The 23895-nt window shown below is 40.3% G+C and overlaps 1 protein-coding gene across 1 annotated transcript; it reads right to left on the bottom strand.

Moving 5' to 3' along the window:
- Positions 1–3697: 3697 nt before the first annotated feature.
- On the bottom strand, positions 3698–23048 carry LOC146616331 (neuroligin-4, X-linked-like). The gene is made up of 8 exons (XM_085375045.1): positions 22432–23048; positions 21478–21627; positions 18505–18690; positions 16575–17025; positions 12471–12684; positions 11134–11258; positions 7827–8436; positions 3698–4105 (listed from the first exon to the last, which is right to left on the bottom strand). The coding sequence occupies exons 1-8, from the start codon at positions 22904–22906 to the stop codon at positions 3698–3700; spliced, it is 2619 nt and encodes an 872-aa protein (XP_085231171.1). The 5' UTR covers positions 22907–23048.
- Between the last annotated feature and the right edge of the window lie 847 nt (positions 23049–23895).

Below are 23895 nucleotides of genomic sequence, written 5' to 3'. Positions count from 1 at the left end.
TTCTCACACAGATATGTAGCTTAGCATATAGATTAGAATCAAGATACTTTAGATTTATAAACTCTATTACACATAACTTTCTTCTTTTTTCTTACGAAAAACTAAGTGGGATAACAGCAAGCTGTAGTTTTACCAGGAGCTGAAAATAATTTGGCTGAAACCATTTCTTGGCTGAGCAAGTCCTAAGCAGAGGCTCCAGGAAGTCACTGTTCCCAGCCAAGAAAGAGACACATAACTAGACCCTGAAGCCATACATTCTTATTTAGGCACAAATCAGATATGCACCAGTAATGGGGAACTTCAGGGAAGGTAGCAGGCTCCTACTCTTTATGCTAAACTAAGCTGAGATAAGCTAGTCTCCTATTAGTAGCTGTTTCTGAAAGACTCCATTCTTCCACAGCATTTCCCACACTTAAAACTGGCTTGAAATAATAAATGACATATCATATTTATTTACTGCTATGACTAATATGGGCGCTGACATATATTTAGTTTCAGGTGGGAAGTAGGAAATCTCAAGTCTGAGTCCAAATTTTCAGCTGGAGCGCTCCTTGAAGTTGGATTTCCCGCTTGAAAAGCCCCACCAATCTGGACAGTACAATCCAACATGGCAGCAGTGAGCGTAAACAGCATTAAGACTATAACACTTGTAATGTGTACTACCTCTGTTGTGTATTTCTTAATGGCTAAATAAGCCACACGTAGAGAACCGTCCACACGCTATCTGTAAACGCCCTGCACAGCTGTATTAAGCTGAAAAATAAGCATCGTGTTGTGTATTGCTAGTGATGGATGAACAGCATCACATGTCTAGGGAGCACAACAAATGCGGATTTCCCTTGCATTCAAAGCTACCAATACTGGAAAGCAGTCAACTCTGGAATGAAGTCACTCCCACCTCTGACATCAGACTTCCGATGTAAAAGGAATGCAGCATATCACCCATAATATCCAACGGAAAACAACCACTTTATCTAATCAAAACAGAGATGACATTACTGGAATCCTCCTATTTCACTCTAATTGTTTTAAAAATGAAGACATACAAGGCATTTAAAATGCTCATAATTGTAAAATACTGATATTTTTATTTTTCAAAAATGCAGCAGAAATGTTTTATGCTTGACACAATCCAGCCATCCGCTGAGTCAGTAAACCCATATATGAAAAAAATATTCAGTCAATCAAACATTTGTTAAATGTTATTTTTATATCTCTTTGTAAAAGGTCTTTGCTTACCATCCACATTTTTTTTTTCAGCTTTCATTTTTCATGTATTCTGTTGACAGGTAACTAAAATCTCTCATGAAGAAGTTACTTAGGATGAGAGGAGGTTAAATAGGCCTCGCTGTCAAAGCTGCAATGTAGCTGCACAAATGAGGCTGGGAGGGGGAAAGGAAGGGGTTGGATAGGAACCAGATCAGGACAAGGAAGGCAGAAATAAAAGGGAGTAAAATGGGAGCTTCTCTGCGCCATCGTTATGGCTTTTGGTGAAGTTCCTGGAATCTGGGTTTTTAGTTGGAGCAAAGAAAAAAAGTTTTTAGCTTCACAGTAGCAACCAGATAAGACTATGATTTCATAAATGCTTCATATCCTATTATGATGACCAAAGCAGCAAGTACTCACGCTAAAATCAGCCATTATTTCCACATGATGTAGTCTGGGTGGGGAGGGGGGGAGTGATAATTAATTTAACTGCTTTCCCGGTGTGTCTTGATAGAAATTTGGAAAAATATTGCTCCATTAAGAGGATGTTAAGGCGTAAAAAGCAGCATGTTTGCCTCACACTGTAACACAAAGCAACTGTGATTGTCCCCTCTTCTGCTCCACCCAGACTCCACCTCATTTATCAAATCTGGCAAACAATTGGCACCATGGTGGCAGGTAGTAAGCCAAACATCGAGCTTACTACCGATAAATCGTTGGTGACACCGCCACATTTCTCTACAGACTGTGGGTGACAGCGTCAAGAGAGTCTAAGCAACAAGACTTCTTTGTTTTATTTAGGAGGGGTTGGCAGGCGTGATGGCGGCTTTTATATTTTAATGGGTGCAATTCAGTCGTGGGTTCGTAAAACAGTGGGGCTTGAAAAAAACAACAGAACGGATCCTTGAATTTTGAGGGACATGCTGTGATTTTCGACAGCATGTGTCCCAAAAAAAAGTCTTTCCCTCATGCCTTCTGTAACAACCCCGCAGGGTTATTAGTAGAGGTATTTAAGCCTTTTGTTCTTTGAATGTTTGGGGAGACATGCAGTGATTTTTGAACTCCTGAACAATCACCATCTGTCTGTAAATCTTCAGATTACATTTTGGTTTTTTAGGTAATACGGGTAAGGCCTTGACAAAGAATTTTAGGAATGCGAAGGGAAGGAGAGCAGGAAAGGTTCAAAGGGTTCGTGGTTTTTGGCTGGTGCTCAATCATCAAACCAATATTGCATTATCTACACAGTACTAGCTCATCTTCCCAATGATCAAAAAAAAGACAGGATGGAGTGAAAAATGTCCTATATTTCAACAACTAAACAAGTACCTAAATGCTCACATTGTTAAGAATTACTCAAATGACTGTGCATAGCAAATATAGTCTGTAAATAAAGGTACTGTGTACATATTACAGTGGGTTGAGATAGAAAGACAACCAGCCTTGCTTTAGGACATCTATACAATAATATAGTAATATCTGAAATGAAAGCAATAATGTGGTTAAATAAGTCATGTTTTAATGCAAGAGCAGGTAAATGCTGTAAATCATAATATATCATCTGTATCTTTCCATTCTATTTACAAGAGTTTAACACATAGCTGGTTAGAGTGATTCTTCAGTAAGTCTGGCAACACTTCAGAGGCCCCTTCTTCTTCTGAAGCTAATTTCTTTCTCTTGGCACACTTTCCATTTCTGTGTGTGTGTTTTTTTTCTTCATATCACTCTATCTCCCTTTGTCTTCCTCACTCTCACAGCTGTTAAATCCCTCTCAATGAAATCTTAATCTCTTTCCCACCATCGCGCAAACTTTTTCCTTCAGCTTATGTTGTCTTTTCAATCCCCCTCTTCCTCTTTCTCTGCTTTTTCCTTTTTTGTTTTTTTTTTACATCCATCTCTCGCTGGAATTTGTTATTTTCTCCTCAGCTTAGTTTGATCCTTGGCAGATAGGGCCTTTGATCTTTTAATGAAAAAAAAATGCTACATTCACATTTCACAGGTTGTTCAAGTTGACATCAGCAGTCTGTGTGTGTGGTACTTCATAACTCAGTTCTGCATCTACATCTGCTCTCTTCAGCCTCAGCACGGTTTGCACTGCGCAGCTCAGGTGCAGTAAGAGATGTAAAGTAACTGACCCCTTTGCCACAGTGCTCCTCATCCTCCTCCTCAGTTGTAGAAAAAGCAGATTTAAAATCCAAAGCAGGTTTTCAGACATTTGATGGATGTCCTGGCTCATCGGGTTATGAGCAAATGAGTATCTCGTCTGATCCAGTTTTAGGTTTCAGTTCCCCAGACATGCAACACACAGCTGTTTGTCTTTACATCCTGTTACTGAAAAATGTCTCTCTGTCATTCCTTCTGTAACAATCCTGCAGGGTAATTAGTAGAGGTATTTAAGTCTTTTGTTCAGTGTGTGTGTGTGTGTGTGTGTGTGTGTGTGTGTGTTTAAGTAAGGGTGTGTGTTGTATCTATGTGCTGCGGTATCTTGCTGCGGTTATACACGCGTGGTGGAGTGTGTGTGCGTGGAGATGTGTGTGTGTGGCAAGTGTGTATTACTATATGGGCTATGGTGTGTGTATCCCTGGTGAGGATGCCCCATCCTCATCCCGGCCACCGATCCAGGCGTCATTGGGGTCATTGGCGTCGCAGGAGTAACGGGGTGAGACCCCGGGGTCACGGGCAGCGATCCCGGGGTCAGAGAGGTCATGAGGGGGACATCGTCGGGTGAGCGGCGCAACGTGAGGGTGTAATCAGGTGGGCAGGTGAGGCGCACAGTGTCCAGTGTGCTGTAGATGTCCTGGGTGTCCAACCCATCCAGCGCATCTAGAGTATCCAGGGTGTGATGATGGTGAGCGTTGTTCCGTTCATCTGCTGAGGCAGCGTCACACTCCAGCTGCTTCACCTACAGGTTTGGAAAGTTGGACGAGAGAAAACAAGGAGGTCAAAACAAAACAAAAAAATGCATTATTAAATAACCACATCTAGGGCAGCAACTGAGTATTGTTTCTATGATAAATTAATCTACCGGGTATTTAATCAAGTAATTAATTTATCATTACTCCTGAATAAAAGATAACATGAGAAACTAGTTTAATGGGTTTGGATTTCATGTTTTACCCAGCAAACAGTCCAAAAACTGAAAAAATATTGAATTCACAGTGAAATAAATCTGAGAAAAACACCAAATCCCCACATGGCCAACATCAGCACAATTATGTATAAAGCCACAGTTCAGTAAAATAAACAATTAATCATTATACCTACTTCAGTGGGCAATTTTCTTCCCTTTAAATACCATTTAGCAGGTGCTATCCAAGACCAGCATAAAATATCACTGGTTTATATAAATATATAATGAATGCACAAGCCTCTAAATGCCACCTCGATCTAAAATGAGAAAGCGATATCAAGTGAAAGCTCTCAGTGGGTAGCATATGATAATAGAAGGCTTTCACTTCAAACCTGGCTAAACCAGACACTGAGCCTCCTCCAAAATAAGCACCGCTTTCCTTTGTCAGGAAAAGCCTCCATGTTCACAGCACCACCAACGAGAAGATGTGAATAAGATCATCTGACATTTAATCAGGTCAAGTTCCATTTATCAATGTGGTCAGACTATTATCATGATGTTGTTTGCCCCTTTCAGGCACTACTTGATATTTTAGACATGGCATGGTTTTTTAATTTTTGGAGAAAATATTATATTTAACCCTACTTTTTGAGAACTTTGATATATCAAATATACACATGTGATTCAAATGATGGGCAGTAAATGACAACATAATCCTTCATAAGTCTTTTTGAGCAGTAATGCTATTAAATTTTGCAAAATCTGCATTTAAACACCCAAATATATTTCTTCACATGTTCAGGCATAGGAACATATTTTTGAATGTAGCGATTTCAACATATAAAGGACGGTAGTCTGGGCACCGTGTCACACATTTGTGACATGTGTCATGAAATAAAAATAGAAAAATAAGAATAAACCCTTAAATTGGCCCATTAATGCCTGTGTATCATTTTTGAAACACGGTACTTTATTCATTGTTGAGACTTCTACATCATCAGTGTGATTTTTCCCCCTGAATAACTTAAAAATGACACAATACAATTTTAAGCCTGATGCAGCAAATATGACACAAATGAAAAAACAGAAATTATTATTAAATTCATTTTTTAAACAAATTTGTCTAATAGTTCCAACTCTCCATTTTTTTTTAAAAATTGAATTTTCTGGCAATTATTTCATGGTTCAGGCTTTAAATGGTTAAAGGGACGGTTTAATAAGCAAAAGTGTGGTTTGTTGCCTGAGGCAACACCGTGCCATGGAGGGTTAGCTTGCTCGACACAACAAGTATTCACTGGTTTTAGAGTAATTTATTTATTTGATATATCATAATTCTGTTTTTATTTTTTATTTATTATAACAACAGCACAGGGCATAGTGATTGTGTAATCTCTTCTATTTATTATTTATTGATTATTTTGTTGTACTGTGTGGCTATTGTTCAGTTATTCATTTTGAATCATTTATTTCCAGTTGAATCTTTAGTGATTTTGCAAGCCTTTCCTACATCTTGTACAAAAAGTATTCTGCAAAACCAGCACAGATGGACAACAGGGGTTTGGCTGCAGAAGACAATTGAATTTGTTGAAAACCCAAGAACTGACTAGAGTTTTTGAAAATAAGGCATTTAATTCAGTCTCAAATGAAATTTTACTATAATTTCTAATCAGGAACCTGATTTTAAAAAATGCTTAAAACAAAATGTGTCAGATGGGCTTAGAGGTATTTGCATCTGATCTTTCATATATACTACAGTAATTTGCACTGTATGAAAGTCATGATGAATGGTAAAGATTGGCAGCCACTCTGCATCTTAGTGTTGTTAGTTATGCCCTCTGTCAATCGTGGAAGGAAATTATGGGGGAACAAGGGCAAAAAACATGATAAATAATAAAATAATATTAACTGAAAGCTTGTGTGTTAATTGCATATATAAAAAATTACGTTTTGAAATATGTCTCATAGTTGCTGGGGTCCATTTCCGACCATTCTCTAACTCCTTTACCTTGAAATGGTGCAACGATGTATGAGTCATTGTTCTACAACTCAATTGAATAAAACATATTTAAGGCTCTAACCAGACCGCCTTTTGTTAGCTCCATTACCCTGCGATTGAATCTTGTGCTTCAGTGAAGCCACTATATTGTTACAGGGCAAGCATGTCTCTTAATGCATGTTTATGGAAGCAAGAGGTCTGTCTGCAATTAAAATCAATATAACACTGATTATTGGCCCAATTTTCTGATATTCCATTCCACAGCCCCAGACTAGTACTCGGGTCCCCCTATGCCACCCCATTTTTAAAAATCCTAGATGCACCTGCACACCGATGTGAGACATTCACATTAGTGAGATCGCCTTTAAAGAGTCAAACGTCTTGGTAAACTGGGATTTCATTGCACCTGATTCAGAGCCAGCTTTGAGCACCTCCACACAGAGTTAGGACTTGAATCCATAAAACAAATCAAATCAAATTCTAACTACCTCATGCTATTTGTCATATAAACCCCTCCTGCCTTTATTTGACTGATTTTTAGGTATTACTCTACATCAGCGGTGGGTAATTAATTTTCCCAAGGAAAACTGGGACCTTTGCGGAGGGCCACACGAATAAGTTGAACTTAGTTTTGGTCAGTTAATTTTATTTCTTTATAAATAAGCTTATTGGTGCGGCCCTCCTCAACAGTCCAAGTTTTGCCTCCTGTTCTACAATCATATGTTTTTCTTAGCCAGAATAATGTAAAACCCAAGAATACGTTCTAATAAAATGTTAGATTTTTATATTTAAAGAAACACAGAATTGAAAATACGGACTTAAAACATAAATCTGGCAGCTGTTGTGCTGAACTTGATTACTGTAGTTCAATTGCCAATTAAGATTTGTCAGCTATAAAACATATCTAACATTTAGCACTCGCTGTGTGAGATTTAAAAGCGACAAGCGGCTAACAATGCTCCAAAGAGGCCAGATATTGAATGAACTCGAGGCAAATGAAAGCAATTCAGGCAATTGTACACAGCTAACACCTGCACATGCATCAACACTCACAGATACACACGGATCCTCACACTGATAATGTCTGCTGATGACGGGCTGTGTTTTGCAAGAGTGCTCTACTGGCAGCTGCTACACTGACAAGAGTTTAATTACGTCGTCACACAAAACCTCAACTGACTCGCTGACAATGAGCGTGATTATTTTCCATATAGCTTGAATCTGAAAGGGCACTCAGGGAGCACAGACCTCTGCCAAGGCTGATCCCCAATTTTGCAGGATTCAAAGAAAGCGCTCTGATTGTGCACACAAAAATGGAATGGGGTCTTACTTTGCCCATGCTCCACCTCTCCAAGAAGGTTGATGTAATTCTATAACTTTTGCTACAGAATTACAGCTAATCTTGGTGACAAACAAACAAACAAACAGACAAACCGCCAAGCTAAACAAAGATCTTTGAAGAGGATTTCTGTGGCTACACAAGCACACCATGACTCACCGCAATCTAGACTTCATCACATGTGCAAAGCATGTGCAGCCACCCACACTGTGACTTACCTGTAATGACATCAGTCCCTCCCCCTGTAGGTGGGCTGCAACGTCTGCTGGCGTGATGTCTCTCCTCGGTGGGGGAAGCGGACGTGGCCTACGATGCTCCAGACGCCTTTTGTCTTTTTTGTAAAGAAGAGCCGCAAATGCAAGTATGTTAAGAAACAACAGTGACGCTCCTACTGCAATAGTCACTGAGAGCTCAGTGGAGTAGTCCTCATTAGGGACACGGACCCCATTTTCTTCTCCACCTTGTCCTAACGCGGGCTCGGGTGGTTGTGGAGTACCTCCTGGGGAACCCGGGTGGCGTGTACTGCTAGGAGGCCAACCTTTGGATAGACGCTTAGTGTAAGAGTAAGGGGTGTCATCCTGTGGAGAGGGACTGTGAGTGAAAGACGACACCGACTGGAGGAGCTCGTTGACATGATGCAAGTGTGGGACCAGCTGGAGCCAGAAGGAGATTTTGGTAGCACGGTAGTGGTCTCTGACACGGGGCTTGAGGCCAATGTGGAGATACAGCTGCTCCTTGGGGGTGTATTTAGACCAAGCCACTTCCTCGAAGCGATTAGGCTTTGTGTGGATAAACTTGGTATCTTGAGGAACTGGCTGGTTTGGATCACTGAAAAATGCGAGAGAAGGATTTATTTGTTGCTAACAAATAACTGTAACCTTAAAGAAAATAATACTAAAAGAAACAAAGAAATTAAACACATTTAGCAAATGATCTCATGTTGCACCACGTGTGGCTCAGATATTCATTTGACGTACAAATATCAATGACTTTTTTTTCCCTTGCTTCTCAAATGTCAGGGAGTTCTCAGCTCCTTCTGTGCTGGCAATCATCCTCCGAGGATGCCGAGTTTCGCTCAAGCTGGCACAACAGTTTCATCAGACTTTCTAATCAATATTAAAGTGACATAAGACAAACCAGAAGCAAAAAATATTTGCTACAACGCAAAACAAGATTTATTTTCCTGTAAACATAGCTGCGAGGTGGTTTCGTTTTAGTTCATTGATTTTTGTGCAGTTTATATGCCTCTTACAGAACATTCCTGTTAATGCACAGTTCAAACTCCTGCAGTTTGAACTGCGTGCAAACCTGTCAGATATCTACATTAGAGATGAATGTGTGCGTGGTACAGTGGAAATAGCTTGAAAAATCACTTCTCTGACACATGCCGACAGGCATTTATTTGTCGATTTACCGACTTATTTGTGTCAGCAGCTAAAATGTTGGGAGTCAAACGGCAGCGCATCTTCACAGACTTGCCAGTTACGTGCTATGTGCTCACTTGTCAATCAACACCTTATGAACAGCACAAAAAGGCTGCTAGCTTAAAGACCCACCGACACACAAATGCACACAAGCTGAGGATTTATACGCCCACACAGAGGCGTGCAAAATATACATCAGGGAGCATCACATCTCCCCCGTTAAATTGAGCTGTCACAGAGTTCCATCACCATCCGAGGCACTCAGAGCCGAGAGAAATCTTTCTTCAGAGAAAGTTCCCCTTTGATAATTGAAGTGTATACTGAAATCTTCACATGCCTACTTGGTGATTTTGCGCTGCGGCTTGCTGCGACGGTAATGACAATACAGATTATGGGCTAGAAACAGCTAACTTAATGCAATGTGACTGCCTTAATGCATTCACATTAAAGATATCTTTATTTCATGCCACAGTCAAATTATGTGAGCGCACTGTCCTGGTTCTTTACGCTGTGAAACAGCGAGGCTCTGCGGTGATTTAGATCAAGGTTTAGACCACAGATGTTTCTGTTAATCTGAAGAGGTCTCAGTGGATTGAGCCTCAATTGGATTAATTACTGGTAATTACTCACTTCAAGCACTGCAGAAAGAAGGTCCATCTTCAACAATTACTTTTATCTTGTATATAATGTCAGCGTGGAAAGATAAAAGGCACTCTTATCAGTGTGGATTGTCAGGTTTGTAAAGTTTTAATGCGGGCTTTTTCTGTGGCAGCAATATTTTTCAAAGCTATCGGCAGACCACTTCAGTCTGCTTTAATAATTTGGATTGCTCTTTGCTACTTAGTTTTAATTCAACATACTGAATAAACTATATTTCTCATTGCGTCAGAGAAGAGAAGAGAAGAGAAGAGAAGAGAAGAGAAGAGAAGAGAAGAGAAGAGAAGAGAAGAGAAGAGAAGAGAAGACATTTGTCAAGCAACAGCAAATTAATCAATTGATTCCTCTTTTAGGACATCACCTTGGCTGTCCTCAAAGACTTTTTTTTCAAGAGCAGGAGCTCTTTAACTATTTCCGCCAAGGTCCCAGAAGAAATGCCTGTCAAGACATTGACATGACAGACAACCTGTATGCCCACTTTGCCAAAATTAGTCTGCGGTGCTGCTTTCATTATTGTGTCTACAGCGGCGTCTTCTCGTCAGACATCAGAGAGCTCTTGAAGGAAAAGGCATTACAATAACATATCCTTTGCCTGTGAGCTCATTATTTTTGTTGCTCTAAAAGTGCGATGTTTTCATCTAATGCTACATTAAAATTCAACTTCTACGACAATTGCAATCAAATTTTTCTGGAGAAATGTGGTTCTCGTGCCATTATTTGCTATGTTAAATATTGCTTAATTTAATAAAGAAGCTGAGCGATTAAGCTTATTACTCCTGCCTGTTTTCGATAAACTCATGCCAATGCCTACAACTCAATGCTAACAATCAAAACTTTTACATTCTCCTCTTTGTTCCCTCTTTGACTGAACTCTCTGTGTGTAAACACTGACAGATAGCTCGGTGCCTGTGTTAATCTTTATTATTAATCTGTCCACAAATTAAGCACATGGAAAGGATATCAAGCGCTGCAAAGTGGAGAGGCTGTTTATCTTGATAACATTATAGACTTGAAACTTGGCTGTCCTATTTCAAGCCTGGAGGAGATTTATTCCAGTAAAATCAAGACTGAAATGTCCACACTTTCAGAAACAACACTTTGCGTTGCCAAAACCTCGTCTTTGCATAGTCAGTTAAAAAAAAGGACAAGGAACGACTGATCTTTGACTTTGACAGCTGTGCATTTTCTTTTGCACTTGTAAAATGTGATTAAGTGTCTTGGCTTTCATTCTCAGTCATGAGACATTTTACACATGTGGGAGGGGATTATGTATTAATAGCAGAAATTAGAAACGGGTTTCTCCGTTTGAAAAGACTGAATGACGCCGAAGCCATCCTCTGTTTTTTGTCTTTTTTATGGACTTTTGCTTGTGTTTGCTTAATTCTCCGCGGGATTTTCCAACAGAACAACATCTCACATTGCAGCGGACATTTTATTAACTCACCCAGTCTTGGCAAAGTTGGTCCAGTAGGTCATAACGACCGCACTCAGCATCACATCGTTTTTGGAGAAGTTACAGTTGAACAGATCGGTGGGTCCCACCATGGGCACGCCGAACACATAAGGCACCTACACATATACACACATATTCATGTTAGAGTCAATACATTTGTTCTATGGACTCCAACCATAAGCATGACTGAAGCACTACTGAGTCAGATCCTGCACATTTAATTTGATCATATTTCCATACTCTGGTATCTAATCATTTTCATATTACATGTTTTGTTTGTGATCTTACTTTGTAGCAGGGATAGTGCAATATTTTTTATGCTTTTTCATGTTATGTTATCTTATGTTGACTAACAGAGGACTACAGTAGAGCTCTACACCTGCATATCGCTTTCGCCCTTCAGCTATTACATACTTGAGCCAAGGAAAGCACTTACGATTAGCCAATCAGCGCCAGGGGTGGGACAAACAAAGAACAGGCATTTATGTATATCATCACCTGTGCACCCATATGCACTGGCAGCAGAGCCCAGCTTCAATTATTTATTAAAAGGGTCTTAGCTTCGTTACAATGTTCAATCACATGTGGAGTGGCAAAAAGTGAGATGGGCAACATTACTGAAATTGCACTGCTGGCTTTAATGGGTAATTTAAGTTAATTGTAAATGTATTTCACTTGTCTTAGTGGACATTTTTTATGCAAGGGTGAAAAGATCAAAGTACTTTCTTACTTAATGCACAACATTTGAAAACCTTGTGAATTACAGCCAATTATGCATTTTACATTTATTTCATTATTTTGAAAAAGAAATGTTGTTGGTGTGCACAAACAAATACACAACCAACAATGACTCTGTAGTCGAAATTAGACTAAAGTGTGAATTTTGTGTCCTGTTATAGCCATATTGTTACCATCATAATTCAGTCATCACATGCATGAACAAAGAGCTGTTTCATATAAATAGTCAGGAAAAATACACATACACAGCATATAACTACTTAACCACCTAAAAGGCCTGTAGCACAAGTTATTTCATGAACATTTCTGATATTTAATGCTCTAACAAATTCCTTAATCAAGTATTTTGAACAGATCAATGTGAAGCAGTAACAAACCCCAAAGCTCCTCATTCATTGTATAAATCTTTCAAGATTCTTTGAGAAATAAGTCATTTTGTCAAATTTGCTTTAGAGTTAATTACTCAGATTAGTCACCGTCCTTTGCGAAGTCTTTCTTCTATCCTCTTTGATATTTAGTCTCATTTCTTGAGCCTAGTGCTTAATAACTCTTCCCATGCAACAGATACTGCTCATGTACTTTGATCTCACCTCATCACCGTGGGCAGAGTCGGCCCAAGGTGGCGTGGCGTCACTCTGGCAGTGGTGGTAAAATGAGTAGAAGTAGGTAGGAGACCCATACTGAGCGTGGAGATCAGCTGTTGCTATTGCTGGTGCCACCCACTGATGGTCAGTAAAAAGCGCCACTAGTGTCTTCCTGCGGGTTTCTGCATTGTCCCGATCCGCCCAGTCTGTGTACATGAACCTTAAATCATAAATACATTTGAAATTTAGTCAATCGATCATCTCATCTTTCAGCAAATCTATTATATGCATTACAGAGCAACAAGATTTCACAGCGAACGGATATTTATATACCAAGGATTCAAATTCTGTTGTCCTTGCACAATGACAATAAAGGTCTTGCACCTTGAATCCAGATGTCGAGAGGAAGAGATGGATCCGCATGCTTATACAGTGGTGATTCAACAGTCACAAAGTAAACCAGCCCTAAAGCATGCAAGCATTATTTGTTTGACACTACATAGCTAACTCATAATGTATAAAATTAACAGTAAATTGCATGAAATAATACCTAAATAATACCTCCTGCAAAACTAGAGACCATAAACTCATCATTGGAAACTATGGTCAGCTCTTTTTGCAACCAGAGCAGTCACCCTATGCAGCGCATCATAAGGAATTCAGGTTTAAGGTCCCTCTGCACTGCTTCAGTTTTAAGACACCACACTATGTCTACAGTTGTCTATGGCTTTTAGATTTTGCTAACTATGCTTTTTGCCATGCCTTTGACCAGAAGATTGTTCCCACTTGCATGTCAGTTTGATATATTTGAAGCTACAATGAGGGATCAGTTAACTTAGCTTAGCATGCAGATACTACAGTGTAGTGGTTTACACATTTGCCTAACAAGCAAATGATCCCCGGCTCAGTCCCAGGAGGAGACTCAAATCCCTTGGGCGATGTGTCAGGAAAGTCATCCGGTATAAAAAATCTGCCAAATCAAATATGCAGAGCAACCCACTGTAGTGACCCTTCTGTGATTAAGGGAGCAGTAGAAGTAGCCTTTTGTTCTAGCAGTTGGAGAAAACAACTCATTTTGTCCGTGTTAAAATAATTGCTAACCAACACCTCTAAAACTCACTAATATGCTGTGTCTTTTTCCACTAAGTCTCCTGCTGGTTTCCTTTATTCTAGGAATCACTGCCTGGAGGCAAGACACTGTCAATGTGAAGGGAGGAAGTAACAAATTACATTTATTCTCATTACAGTGCCACTAGTGTTTTATGAGTCCAAACTTTGGCTACATTGGTATATGCTGCAGAGTCAAAACAAATGTCACATGAAATAGGGATAATAAACACGTGAGAACGGAACAAGAAGCTGTAGCTGACATAAAAACCAGCTTGTTTACTGTGAAGCACACATGTTCTCCGTGAACTTTACCTCATGAATATAGTTGTTGCACTGCTTGTTCACGCTGTTTCGGGTTCAATGCTAAAACACTTGTGTGGGGGGGGCTTTGCTATCCCTTCATCACCTATGACCCGCATGTGGGCGGTTGGTTTTCTCAGACCCATGGCCTGCTTGTATATTCTTATTATTCTGTTGTGTTCAAGGCTGCAGTCGCCCTTACAAGCTATGTCTCCTAGTATGAAGTATGCCTTAGATTTGGACATAGTACTTTAATATAGTGTGAAGTCTGTGAGGCAAAAATTTAAGAAAAAAAATATGCGATTTGGAAGGTTACTTAAATCATCCGTCTTGTGATGCACGGCTCATATCTTCTACCACACAGAGGATTGTGAGTCATAATAGCCAGAAAAGCATGTTGGTTTGCATGCTTCAAATAGTGACTGGATGCTGTGGGACATCCTTGTCATTTTGGCATACTGTTTTGGACATACTGTATTGTGACATACTAAATCTTTATCTTATATAATAAGCAGCATGGTAGTAAGAATATTGGAACAAAGGCCATCTCTCTCCTCTGATCTCTGTCTGTGTCATGGATGTCTTTAGAGCCGCAGGTCTGTGTGTCTGTTTGACCAACAGTGGGACTGAGGCAACAGTAGACAGGACGACAGTGTGGGTGTGCTTATTTGTGCTTCAGAACGCGACCGCCATGTAACGATCAGAAAATAATGTTTTTCTTGCTCGCACTGCTCTCCTCATCATCCACTTTCTAGCCTGCTTGGCCACAGCTGCTCTCCCCATTTCTCTCTCTCTCTTTCTCTCACTCAGGAACAAAGGGGTTGGGTTTGAATGTTGGTAGTTTGCACGTTCAGATAATCTAAATTTTGACTACTATGACAAATATCCCAGTATGGCCACTTGAAATGAAACATCCAGCCAGACAAAGAAGGCAAAATAGAGGAAAAGCTGAGACTGATTTTTTTTAATTTCCTGAATTTTTAGAAACAGGTTTGCTTTAAGGCCGAGGAGTAAAGAGTTATCTTTAAAACAGGTAGGCATGTCAGCAAGTTCATTGTCAGTAGGCAATAAATGTAAAAATAGCTCAGGTTTGTAATCTGCTTTAACCTATAACTGCAGATCTATTAAAAAATGTAAATAATGTAAAGGGGATATAATGATCATGCAGGGATCCCATGGGACAGGCAATGTCATTTTGTGTCTGAAAGCCCCATAACTTATTGCACAAATGTTGTAACTTCAAAAGTCTCATTCAGCTCAGTGTTTGAAGGCTTAGAGGCAGATTAAACTGAGAAGTGAAAAACAGAAAAGCTGAACCTGGAGCAAAATCAGAGTCAGGAAGGAACTACAACAAACTAACTGTGAGCACCACAGTTAGTGCCTATGTAATCTATGTGTGTTAGTGGGCTGCAGCTGCTGTGTGTAATTAGCTTATATTGTTTAGAGATTTCAGTGTTGTCGGCTGTACTGATGCCTCATCAGCTGAGGCTGATTATTTGATTTATGTAGCTTAATATTGCTACACAGAGTCTGAGGACACCCACTCTGGTTGTTCGGTTCTATTTTCTTCTAAATTCTGTAAAGGCCACCACCTGCAAAATACTCTATTGACAGTTGCCATGTTAATTTTACTCACATTTTAGTGACTACATTTGAAGGAAACTCTTTTTATTTTAGCATAAAATCTCTTTAAGGAAAGGGATACTTTTCTTTTTTCTTTTTACGAAGGAGCAACCTCCAGAGCTGAAAAATGAAGCCAACTGCAATTCCTCCAGGTGCCACTTTAGGCTGGCTGCAAGAGACTCAATCTTCATAGTGGTAAAATGTCCAACTTTGCAGCATCAAAAAGCATATTCACAGCATGGATCAAAAACAATTTTGGGCTCTGCGGATAGTTTCCCTCCTCTTAACCACTGGGTAATTGAATTATGGGCATAACCACATTGATTGACTAACCCATCATAGGCAGATGGCGCTAACTGGTGTCTGCTAGGCCTCACCTTCACTGCTGCAATAGAAGATAAAAACTGGACCTTTTTATCTTCTATGTACTATTGGGGCCCTGTGGAGCATTTTTAATGGATTATCTGATTAATATTGTGGCTTCTTTTGCAGCCATCCAAGACATTTCTCCTTCAGTTTTGGTGAGTACAATTGTCACTGTGTTATTTGCACGTTACATAGCGCTAATTAGCTGATATGTGTGTCTATGTGTTGCACCGGAACAGTTTATGAATGCAGCTTAGCTAGTATTAGCTAATGAATTAGCACTCCACTTTTCCATCCATATAAGCTAACTTCTGGCTCCAAGAAAACAACATGGTGCTGGGGAAAACACTAACACTGATACTTTAAAATGTGAAGATCAAAACCAATGGGTGACATTAAACTGTCTGATTTTTACTAAGTACTGTTGTAAAGTCCTTCTTCCATCCCTGGTCACAGCCATGACAGATATTTTTTCATAAACTTTAGACATGCTGGAGTCTGTTTCTTTAGGACAGAACATCAAGCTGTTCACACTATTACATCACAGCTAGCTGACACACTTCTAACTGCAGGGTCACATTTATTAGCTTCGTATCAATGATCCCATCTAACTTTCTAAAAGAAATCTGATAATTATATTATTTGGAATGTCACATTATTATCCCCTCACTTATTACTCATTTTTTAAGTATATTCAGAAACATAACTCACCTTATGCTTTCTCTCAATGTGTCTCGGCCCTCTGGGTATCCATACAAACTATCCACAAAGTCCGACACTGCAAAGTCAAAGTCCTCAGCACTGACACCGTCCTCTGAGTCCACTATGCCCTCCACAAACTTCACGCCCTCGCCCTGATTAACCCCCAGCATCACGTCGTAGTTCAGAAACTCTCCCTGCTCCATCAGAATCTGGGGGTCATCAGGTATAACATCACCATCAATCACCGGGGCAAAAGCTGTATGATATTTGGCTGGTGTTATGTTCTGCTCCACAAGTTCACGGTAACTCCGGCCCTGGAGGCAGGCAACCAGTTGCGTGCTGTCATCGATGCCGCAGCCCACTCTTTCACCGAGCTGCCGGGCATACTTGCTTGGCTGGTAGTTGACAGCCCAGCTGGCTAAAGCACTGCCACTCTGGATGATGGCTCTGTGGAACAGGTCTGATACACATGAACACACAAACATACTGTAAATACAAATCTGGGTGTAGATGTAGCCTGTATACACTGAGGCACATATATATGGGTGCACATGCACCCACACATGTGTGCATGGATGCACAGCCACTTGAATGCACACCGGAAGGTTGCACAACACATTTGCACACATAAATAGATCCAGAAGCAATCATTCCCACGGCAAGGGAAAAAAAATTGGCATCGAAGATCTGCATTATTCTGATTTAAAGTATGACAGGTTATATCTGGCATACTAAGTTGAAGTAAGAGTTAAATGTTAAAAGTTAAAAATAATAACAGCCCTAGGCTATATGAGTCACGGGCAGGCTATATTATTCACAGAATTCAAAGGCTTTTTCAGGCATTAAGACCACTAAATGAAAGCTGCAACGGTTCACTGGAGACCTTGAAAAGATTCATAATGGTAAATGTCAGAGCTTACAAAGCAGCCACCTACCTACCAACCACCATCACAATCTGTCCATTCTCTTTATATATTTTTAAATGCAAAAAAAAGTTTAACATACAGATGGGTGATAATGATCGCTGAATTCTTGAAATCTATGGCAAGGAGATCAAGTGACTGGTGGTGGATGGGGGGGGGCATTTTTTCTGCCATGATTTGGTTCTCCCCTTGGAGATTCTTGGAGGTGGGTCACTGCAAATCAATACATTGTTATTCTGACTGATCACCTTTATCCTACGATGAGGCATTTATTTATTTTTTGTCTTGATCGCCGTGCTCTCTCCCAGGATGACAGTGCCTCCACCCATAGGGATAGTGGACTCACTTAACTCATTCACTGCCAGGGTTTTTGAGCATTTTTACTCATTTTTGAAGAGCCACAGAAAACTGTGTGTTATGATCATATAAACGCTGAACCTACCAAAATGAAGAACAGACTCTCTTCTTCCATCCAAAAAAAAAAGCTTGTTTCTACCATTTTCCATTCTTTAGTAATCAGCTGTAGAAGAGAGGTGGGTTCCACCAAAAATGCCTGTTTTGACCACAAAAAGGGAGAAAACGAGCTTTTTGTGAAAAATACATTTCAAGCAGTCTGATGTTCACTGACAAGCTGCCCGAGGTTGTATTCTAGCCCCTCCCATTGGAAACGTAATTGTCGTCTATAGACGTCAATGGCAGTGAATGAGTTAATGATGTAATAAGTATGAAATTACTTAAGTCATACATTGTGGTCTTCAGAGTTTTTGGATGTCGACTCCAATGAAAACACCTATGGGAAATTCTGGATTGACATGCTAACCAGGGCTCTTAACCGCCATCATCAAAAGACCAAAAAAGGGGGAAACCTTGATAGTCCACCACTACCCTAAAGTTGCACTGATGGCATGTTGTGGCTTGACAGTTGGTTTTTCTTTTCATTTGTCACCCATCTTTAAAGGTTGAACTGAATAAAACACAGTACATCAATACACTTTTTATCTTTGATTCTCGCTCACCCTCCGAGTAGTGCGACAAGGTGAGGAGGCTCACGCAGGATGCTCCAGCCCCTGATCCAAACACCGTGACCCTGTTTGGATCCCCACCAAAGGCTGCGATATTTTCCTTCACCCAGCGCAGGGCCTGGATCTGGTCAAGCAAGCCGTAGTTCCCTTTTGCTGCCTGGTCACCTGTACTAAGGAATCCTATAGGTAGGCAGAGAGAGAAGGAAGAAGTGGTGCATCTTTATCTCACAATAACAAAAAGAAACTCAAAAGAAAACACAAAGTTGGGCACAAGATTACGGCATTCATACTGTTAATTATTCACAAGTTGTTTTTATGATACATTGAAGTTTAAAATTCATGAAAAGTGATGTGCCTCTCTTGCAATTCCTCAAACTGAATCAAATCAACAAGTTACATCCATATTCATTCATTCATTGTTGGTTTAAAATGGAGCACTGTAACAAAAAATAATTTCCCCCATGGATCAATAAAGTATTCTGATTCTGATTCTGATTCTGATGTCAGGAAATATCAATTACACACGGAGATAAACGCATAAATCTACATGTGCATGCAGTTACAACTGCAGCGATCCCTTATTCCCTTTACTACTGATGTTAACTAAACACGAGGATCCTAACGGCTCACTCCTCTATCTCATTACTGCAAAAGCTAATTTCTGTGAACGTCAAGCACATAAGAGTATAATGAGCAAGAAAAGCAATGCTAAAATACATTTCACCACTTATGTGCATTTGTCAGAAATTTCTCTGAAGCAAAAAGAAGGACACTGTAAGGATTATATTCGTTTAGAAGAGCTCTGTGATTATTATAACTGTATAATGTGCTTTCATATTCTGGGGAAAAAAAATTTGAGTCAATCGTTTATTTATTTCATTTATGCTCATGTGCATAATTGTACATCGCTTTTAATAAATGGGCTCACCTCATGCATCCAACTTATGGTGACAATGGCGAGGAGAAGGAAGAAGATGTACTCGAGATGTAGCTTGATGGTGATAGTGATGATGATGGAGAAGGCGCAGGTGGTGTAAACACAGGGGATGGAGTGAAGACACAAAGAAGCATGTAGGAGGGTCTTTATTTGGCTCTGAATGATGATTACAGCAGTAGTTGCTATATTTTCCCCAAGGTCAGAATTAAATGGAATTTCTTCTCACCCACTAACCACATGCAGATTTATTCCATCTTATAAAATCAATGTCTAATGAAAGCCTTGGAAATTAGCATTTAAAAACGTATTAACCTTTTAGCATGTATTCAAACCCAATTTTCAAAAAACATTCTCTGCCTAATTAAGGAGGAACCCAGATGTGTCCTTACTTTTGGGAGAGAAATGTCTCTCAAACAGCCTGAAAATGATTTGCATGTGCAAGTAAAAGATATATAAACCGATAAAATTTAATTAAAAGCCACCTATTAATTAATACAAAACACCAGTCTAGTTTTTCTATTACTAATTTACATAATCATGCATATTATAATAAGGGATGTCATTTTTTTAGCTGTATAAGCTAAATCAGGCATTAAAGTAGAAAAGATACAGTATCCACATGTTTCTAACTTACATATTATTTTCATATTTTCCTCACTCTCACTGCTAAATAGTGGGCACCTTCTTATTAGAATGCTTTTACCCAGTCAGTGGGATGTGTTGCCTGTATATTGATTGAATCAATATACGGGCCTCACACAAACAACTAAATGTTCATGCCCTTAGTGTAATACAGTAAATGAGGCCTCGCATTTATTTTTAACCCTCCTGTGGCCCTACTCAGCTCTTTGTAATTTTAATAATTACAACCACAAGAATGCTTAATACCAGGATTTTAAGACATTCTGATTATCCAACCTGTGAGCTTTGCATAGCTGCCTAAAATTAGAAAAACCACAGGGAATCAGATTTTTGCTGTTCAGAGAGCAATGAGTCAGAGAGTCATGGAGGTAAAGTGGATCAGATTTGAGTCGATGCTAGTAGTGGTGGTGGGGGGGTGGCTTCAGGGGGGTTTTCTTTTTCCACCAGGGACCCCCATACTCAACATGTTTCCACTTAAAGAAAAAAATTTAAAAAATAAACGGAAAGGGCGCTCTGGGTAAAAACAGCGCACTAATGGTTTTCACATTTCATAGCTCGTTGAAGGATTAAACAATCCAGATGGTAAGTATACTCTAGATTTGACTTCTGTGTTGAGACGTAAAAACTGAATTTTGTTTTAAACGAAACTGTTGTATCTTATAAAAGAAAGTTCCCACATAATGAGAAAAAGCAGAAATATTACATGTAAAAAAAATTCATTTACAAAGTACACACTGCATCAACCCTGAACTCTCAATTATAGCTCATAATATCTAATAAACAAAAACTAAAACTGAATTAGTGTAAAGCAACAATGTAAAATGCCGTTTTCTCCAAACTAATGCATTTTTTTTCCTGGTGTAAGATCATTCTGATAAATCTCACCACTGCGGTGACCACTGCCATCGGTGGACCTTTTGATTTATGCATTCCCACCTTCATCTGCTTCTATCATGGGGTAAAATATCCATCTCTTCCTATGCAATTTAATTTTTCTGGAAAAGACTAAATTCCCAGATTAAATAAGTGCCACTGAGATGTGGACAACGCATTTCAAATTATTATCCATCCATCACCCTTTAGACTACCGCTTCATAATGGAAATTACCATACAGTAGGTGTATGACACTGCAGTGATACCCAGAGCACCTTGGCAGTAATTGCTCTGCTATTGTTCTCTCTCGAAGGGTGGAGCACAGTTTTGAAGCTCAAATTCAGCCATTTTAGAAGCGATTCACTAAAAACCTGCTTGTGGCTGCTTGGATTTGGGAGACTTAAACTTAAAAATAAAGGCAATACAAAAACAAACCATGAGCATATACACTTAATACAGCCAAATTGTATACATACTGGAGACAGGATGGGTATGAAATGTAGATAATTTTTACCTAATACTCCTAGGCGGTAGTTGAGAGTTATGACGATGACATTGCCATAGCTTGCAAGCACACTGCCATCCATCATGTTACCGGTGCCTTCTGTGTATGAGCCACCGTGGACGTAGACCATCACTGGCCTCTGCCCCTCCTCATGGATGTCTGGGCAAGAGAAAGATAGAGATGGGTTAAGATAGATAGATAGATAGATAGATAGATAGATAGATAGATAGATAGATAGATAGATAGATAGATAGATAGATAGATAGATAGATAGATAGATAGATAGATAGATAGATAGATAGATAGATAGATAGATAGATAGATAGATATTAGCATCACATGGCATTTTTTTGCATAACTTTTTGCACAGCTTTATTCTGTTTGTGTGTGCATCTGTGGCTGTGTGTGTGTAAATGTCCATGTGTCCATTTTTATGTATCTCAGCCTTTGATCACTCTTCGGGTTTATTTGCTCCCCTGCCTTCATTTTTCAGTTGGTGGGTATAAATTGAAGTGGTGGGAGCGTTCAATGCCATGGCGTGTGTATGTGTGTATGCGTGTGCGTAGGGTCACATGCATGTGTATGAACCAATATGTATGCATGAGTTAGTCTGTGTCCTTCCCACTTTCCTCCACAAGTAAAGGCGTAAACCCCATGGCGACTGACGCAGGTGTCTGCATATTAAGTGTTGGTTCAACCAGCAGTGTGCAGAGGGGGTTGAGGGAGCAAGGTATAGTTTTAAAAAAAAAAGATTTATTTGTTTGTCAAGGTTATGTCTGTGCTCTGACAGGACACTCATGATTTAATCATTTGTCATGCCCAAAATATTCCCACAATCAAGTATCATCCTCTTAGCCAGTGTAGAGCAAAATGAACCTAACCATGTAATCCTAATCCCAATCCTGCACGCTTGTTTTCCTTCCCTGCCCCCAGATTTCACTGCACACCACTAGGTTCACTTACCTTCCTCAGTTGGCACATAGATATTGAGGTAGAGACAGTCCTCGCTCTGGTGAGTGAGGTACGTCGCTGCTATATCCAAGTTAGCAGTGAGCCAGGATGGCATCATGTCTCCCAGTATGCTCCTCTCATCCAATGACTGTGGGCACACAGGAGCAAACTGCGTCACGTTTCGTATTCCTGGCCAAGGTAAGGGCGGCTCAGGCGGCTGGAAGCGCCGATCCCCCGTTGGAGGCCTGGCGTAGGGTACTCCAAGGTACTGAATGACAGGCCCAAGGAGGTCTGAGGGCAGCGGGGTCAAGATGCCACGGATACGGCCCTGTGCCGTAGAAATGACCGGCACAGTCTGTTGTGCCAATAAGGAGGGTGGATAGAGAGAAAGGGAAAGGCAGAGGGAGAGGAGGAGGGATAGAAACCTGAGGTGGAAAGAGAAGGATGAAGGGGGGGATAAAAGTCTGCTGGTCCTCAGCTCGGACATGATGATGTGTTTTGGGGATAGCTGGAAGAGGAGGGATAGGAGGGGCAAGGGGAGGAACTGGGGGAGGCAGAGGGTTCCGGCTGCTTTGACCCTTCAGAGGTATCCAACACTCACACACAGCTGCTGCTCAGCTTGGCCCATAGCACACACAACACAGTCCTGGCTCCTGCAAACAACCTTTTCCCCTTGTGTATGTGTCTGTCTGTGTGTGTTCCTGTGTGTGAGTCAGTGATTCTGTTCCTCTGAGTGTGCAGTGACTCAGTCAGTGACTCCGTTCAATACGCCGTCTCAGAGTGTATGCATGTGTGGAACTGTTTAAGTGAGTGTGTATGTCTTGGACTGGCGATTTGAGCCTGCTTGCATGTCTGTGTGTATATGTTTGTGCATGTATGTGTGTGCAAGTCTCTCCTGTTATGTAAACAGTGGCATCACTGTTCCGCTGTCACTTTCTCCTTCGGGTCACCCCCATAACAAGCCCAAACTGCCGCCTGGATAAGAGAAAGAGAGGCAGAGAAAAGCGGAGGAGGGGAAAAAAAGAGAAAGAATGGATTTAATTAGTCCTGATTAGAATAATCACAGGGCAACAAAAAATAAATAAATAAAATGTCACACACACACACAAACACACAGGAGACACACATATGACATCACAAGGCCGGCTTGTGCACCTTGCTTTCTTTTCATGATAAAAATAGATATGGGAGTGATAGATAGGGCAAACGAGATGTTGTCCGCTCAGCTTAACTCGGTGTCAGACTGTCAGGGCTGCTGTGTCACATCCTCACTACACACTGTTTCACAGATCACAGGACCCCGATGGGGGGATGGGAGGGTGTCACGTCACACGCTTAATTAAACCCCGAATACACCGTAGGGCTCCTGACCTGCATGTAGCATAAGGTAGGAAGCCTGTGACGCGCGCACGACCACGCACACGCATACTTTGCTCTCTATCCCACCACCTAAGATGCGTGCAATACACCTTTTTT

The sequence above is a fragment of the Diplotaxodon limnothrissa genome, linkage group LG16 (genome assembly GCF_057381915.1).
Source record: "Diplotaxodon limnothrissa isolate DT_005_m linkage group LG16, D_limnothrissa_male_GT1.1, whole genome shotgun sequence".
Classification (NCBI taxonomy): Eukaryota; Metazoa; Chordata; class Actinopteri; order Cichliformes; family Cichlidae; genus Diplotaxodon; species Diplotaxodon limnothrissa.
This window is presented reverse-complemented; position numbering and strand designations above follow the sequence as displayed.

Excerpts from the sequence above, each read along its gene's own strand:
- LOC146616331 (XM_085375045.1), bottom strand. The coding sequence starts at position 22,906 with ATGTCCGAGCTGAGGACCAGCAGACTTTTATCCCCCCCTTCATCCTTC. Across the intron at positions 12,685-16,574 it reads ACATTGAGAGAAAGCATAAG|GTTCATGTACACAGACTGGG; the intron begins GTGAGTTATGTT and ends TTATGATTTAAG. Across the intron at positions 4,106-7,826 it reads AGGGACTGATGTCATTACAG|GTGAAGCAGCTGGAGTGTGA; the intron begins GTAAGTCACAGT and ends CCAAACCTGTAG.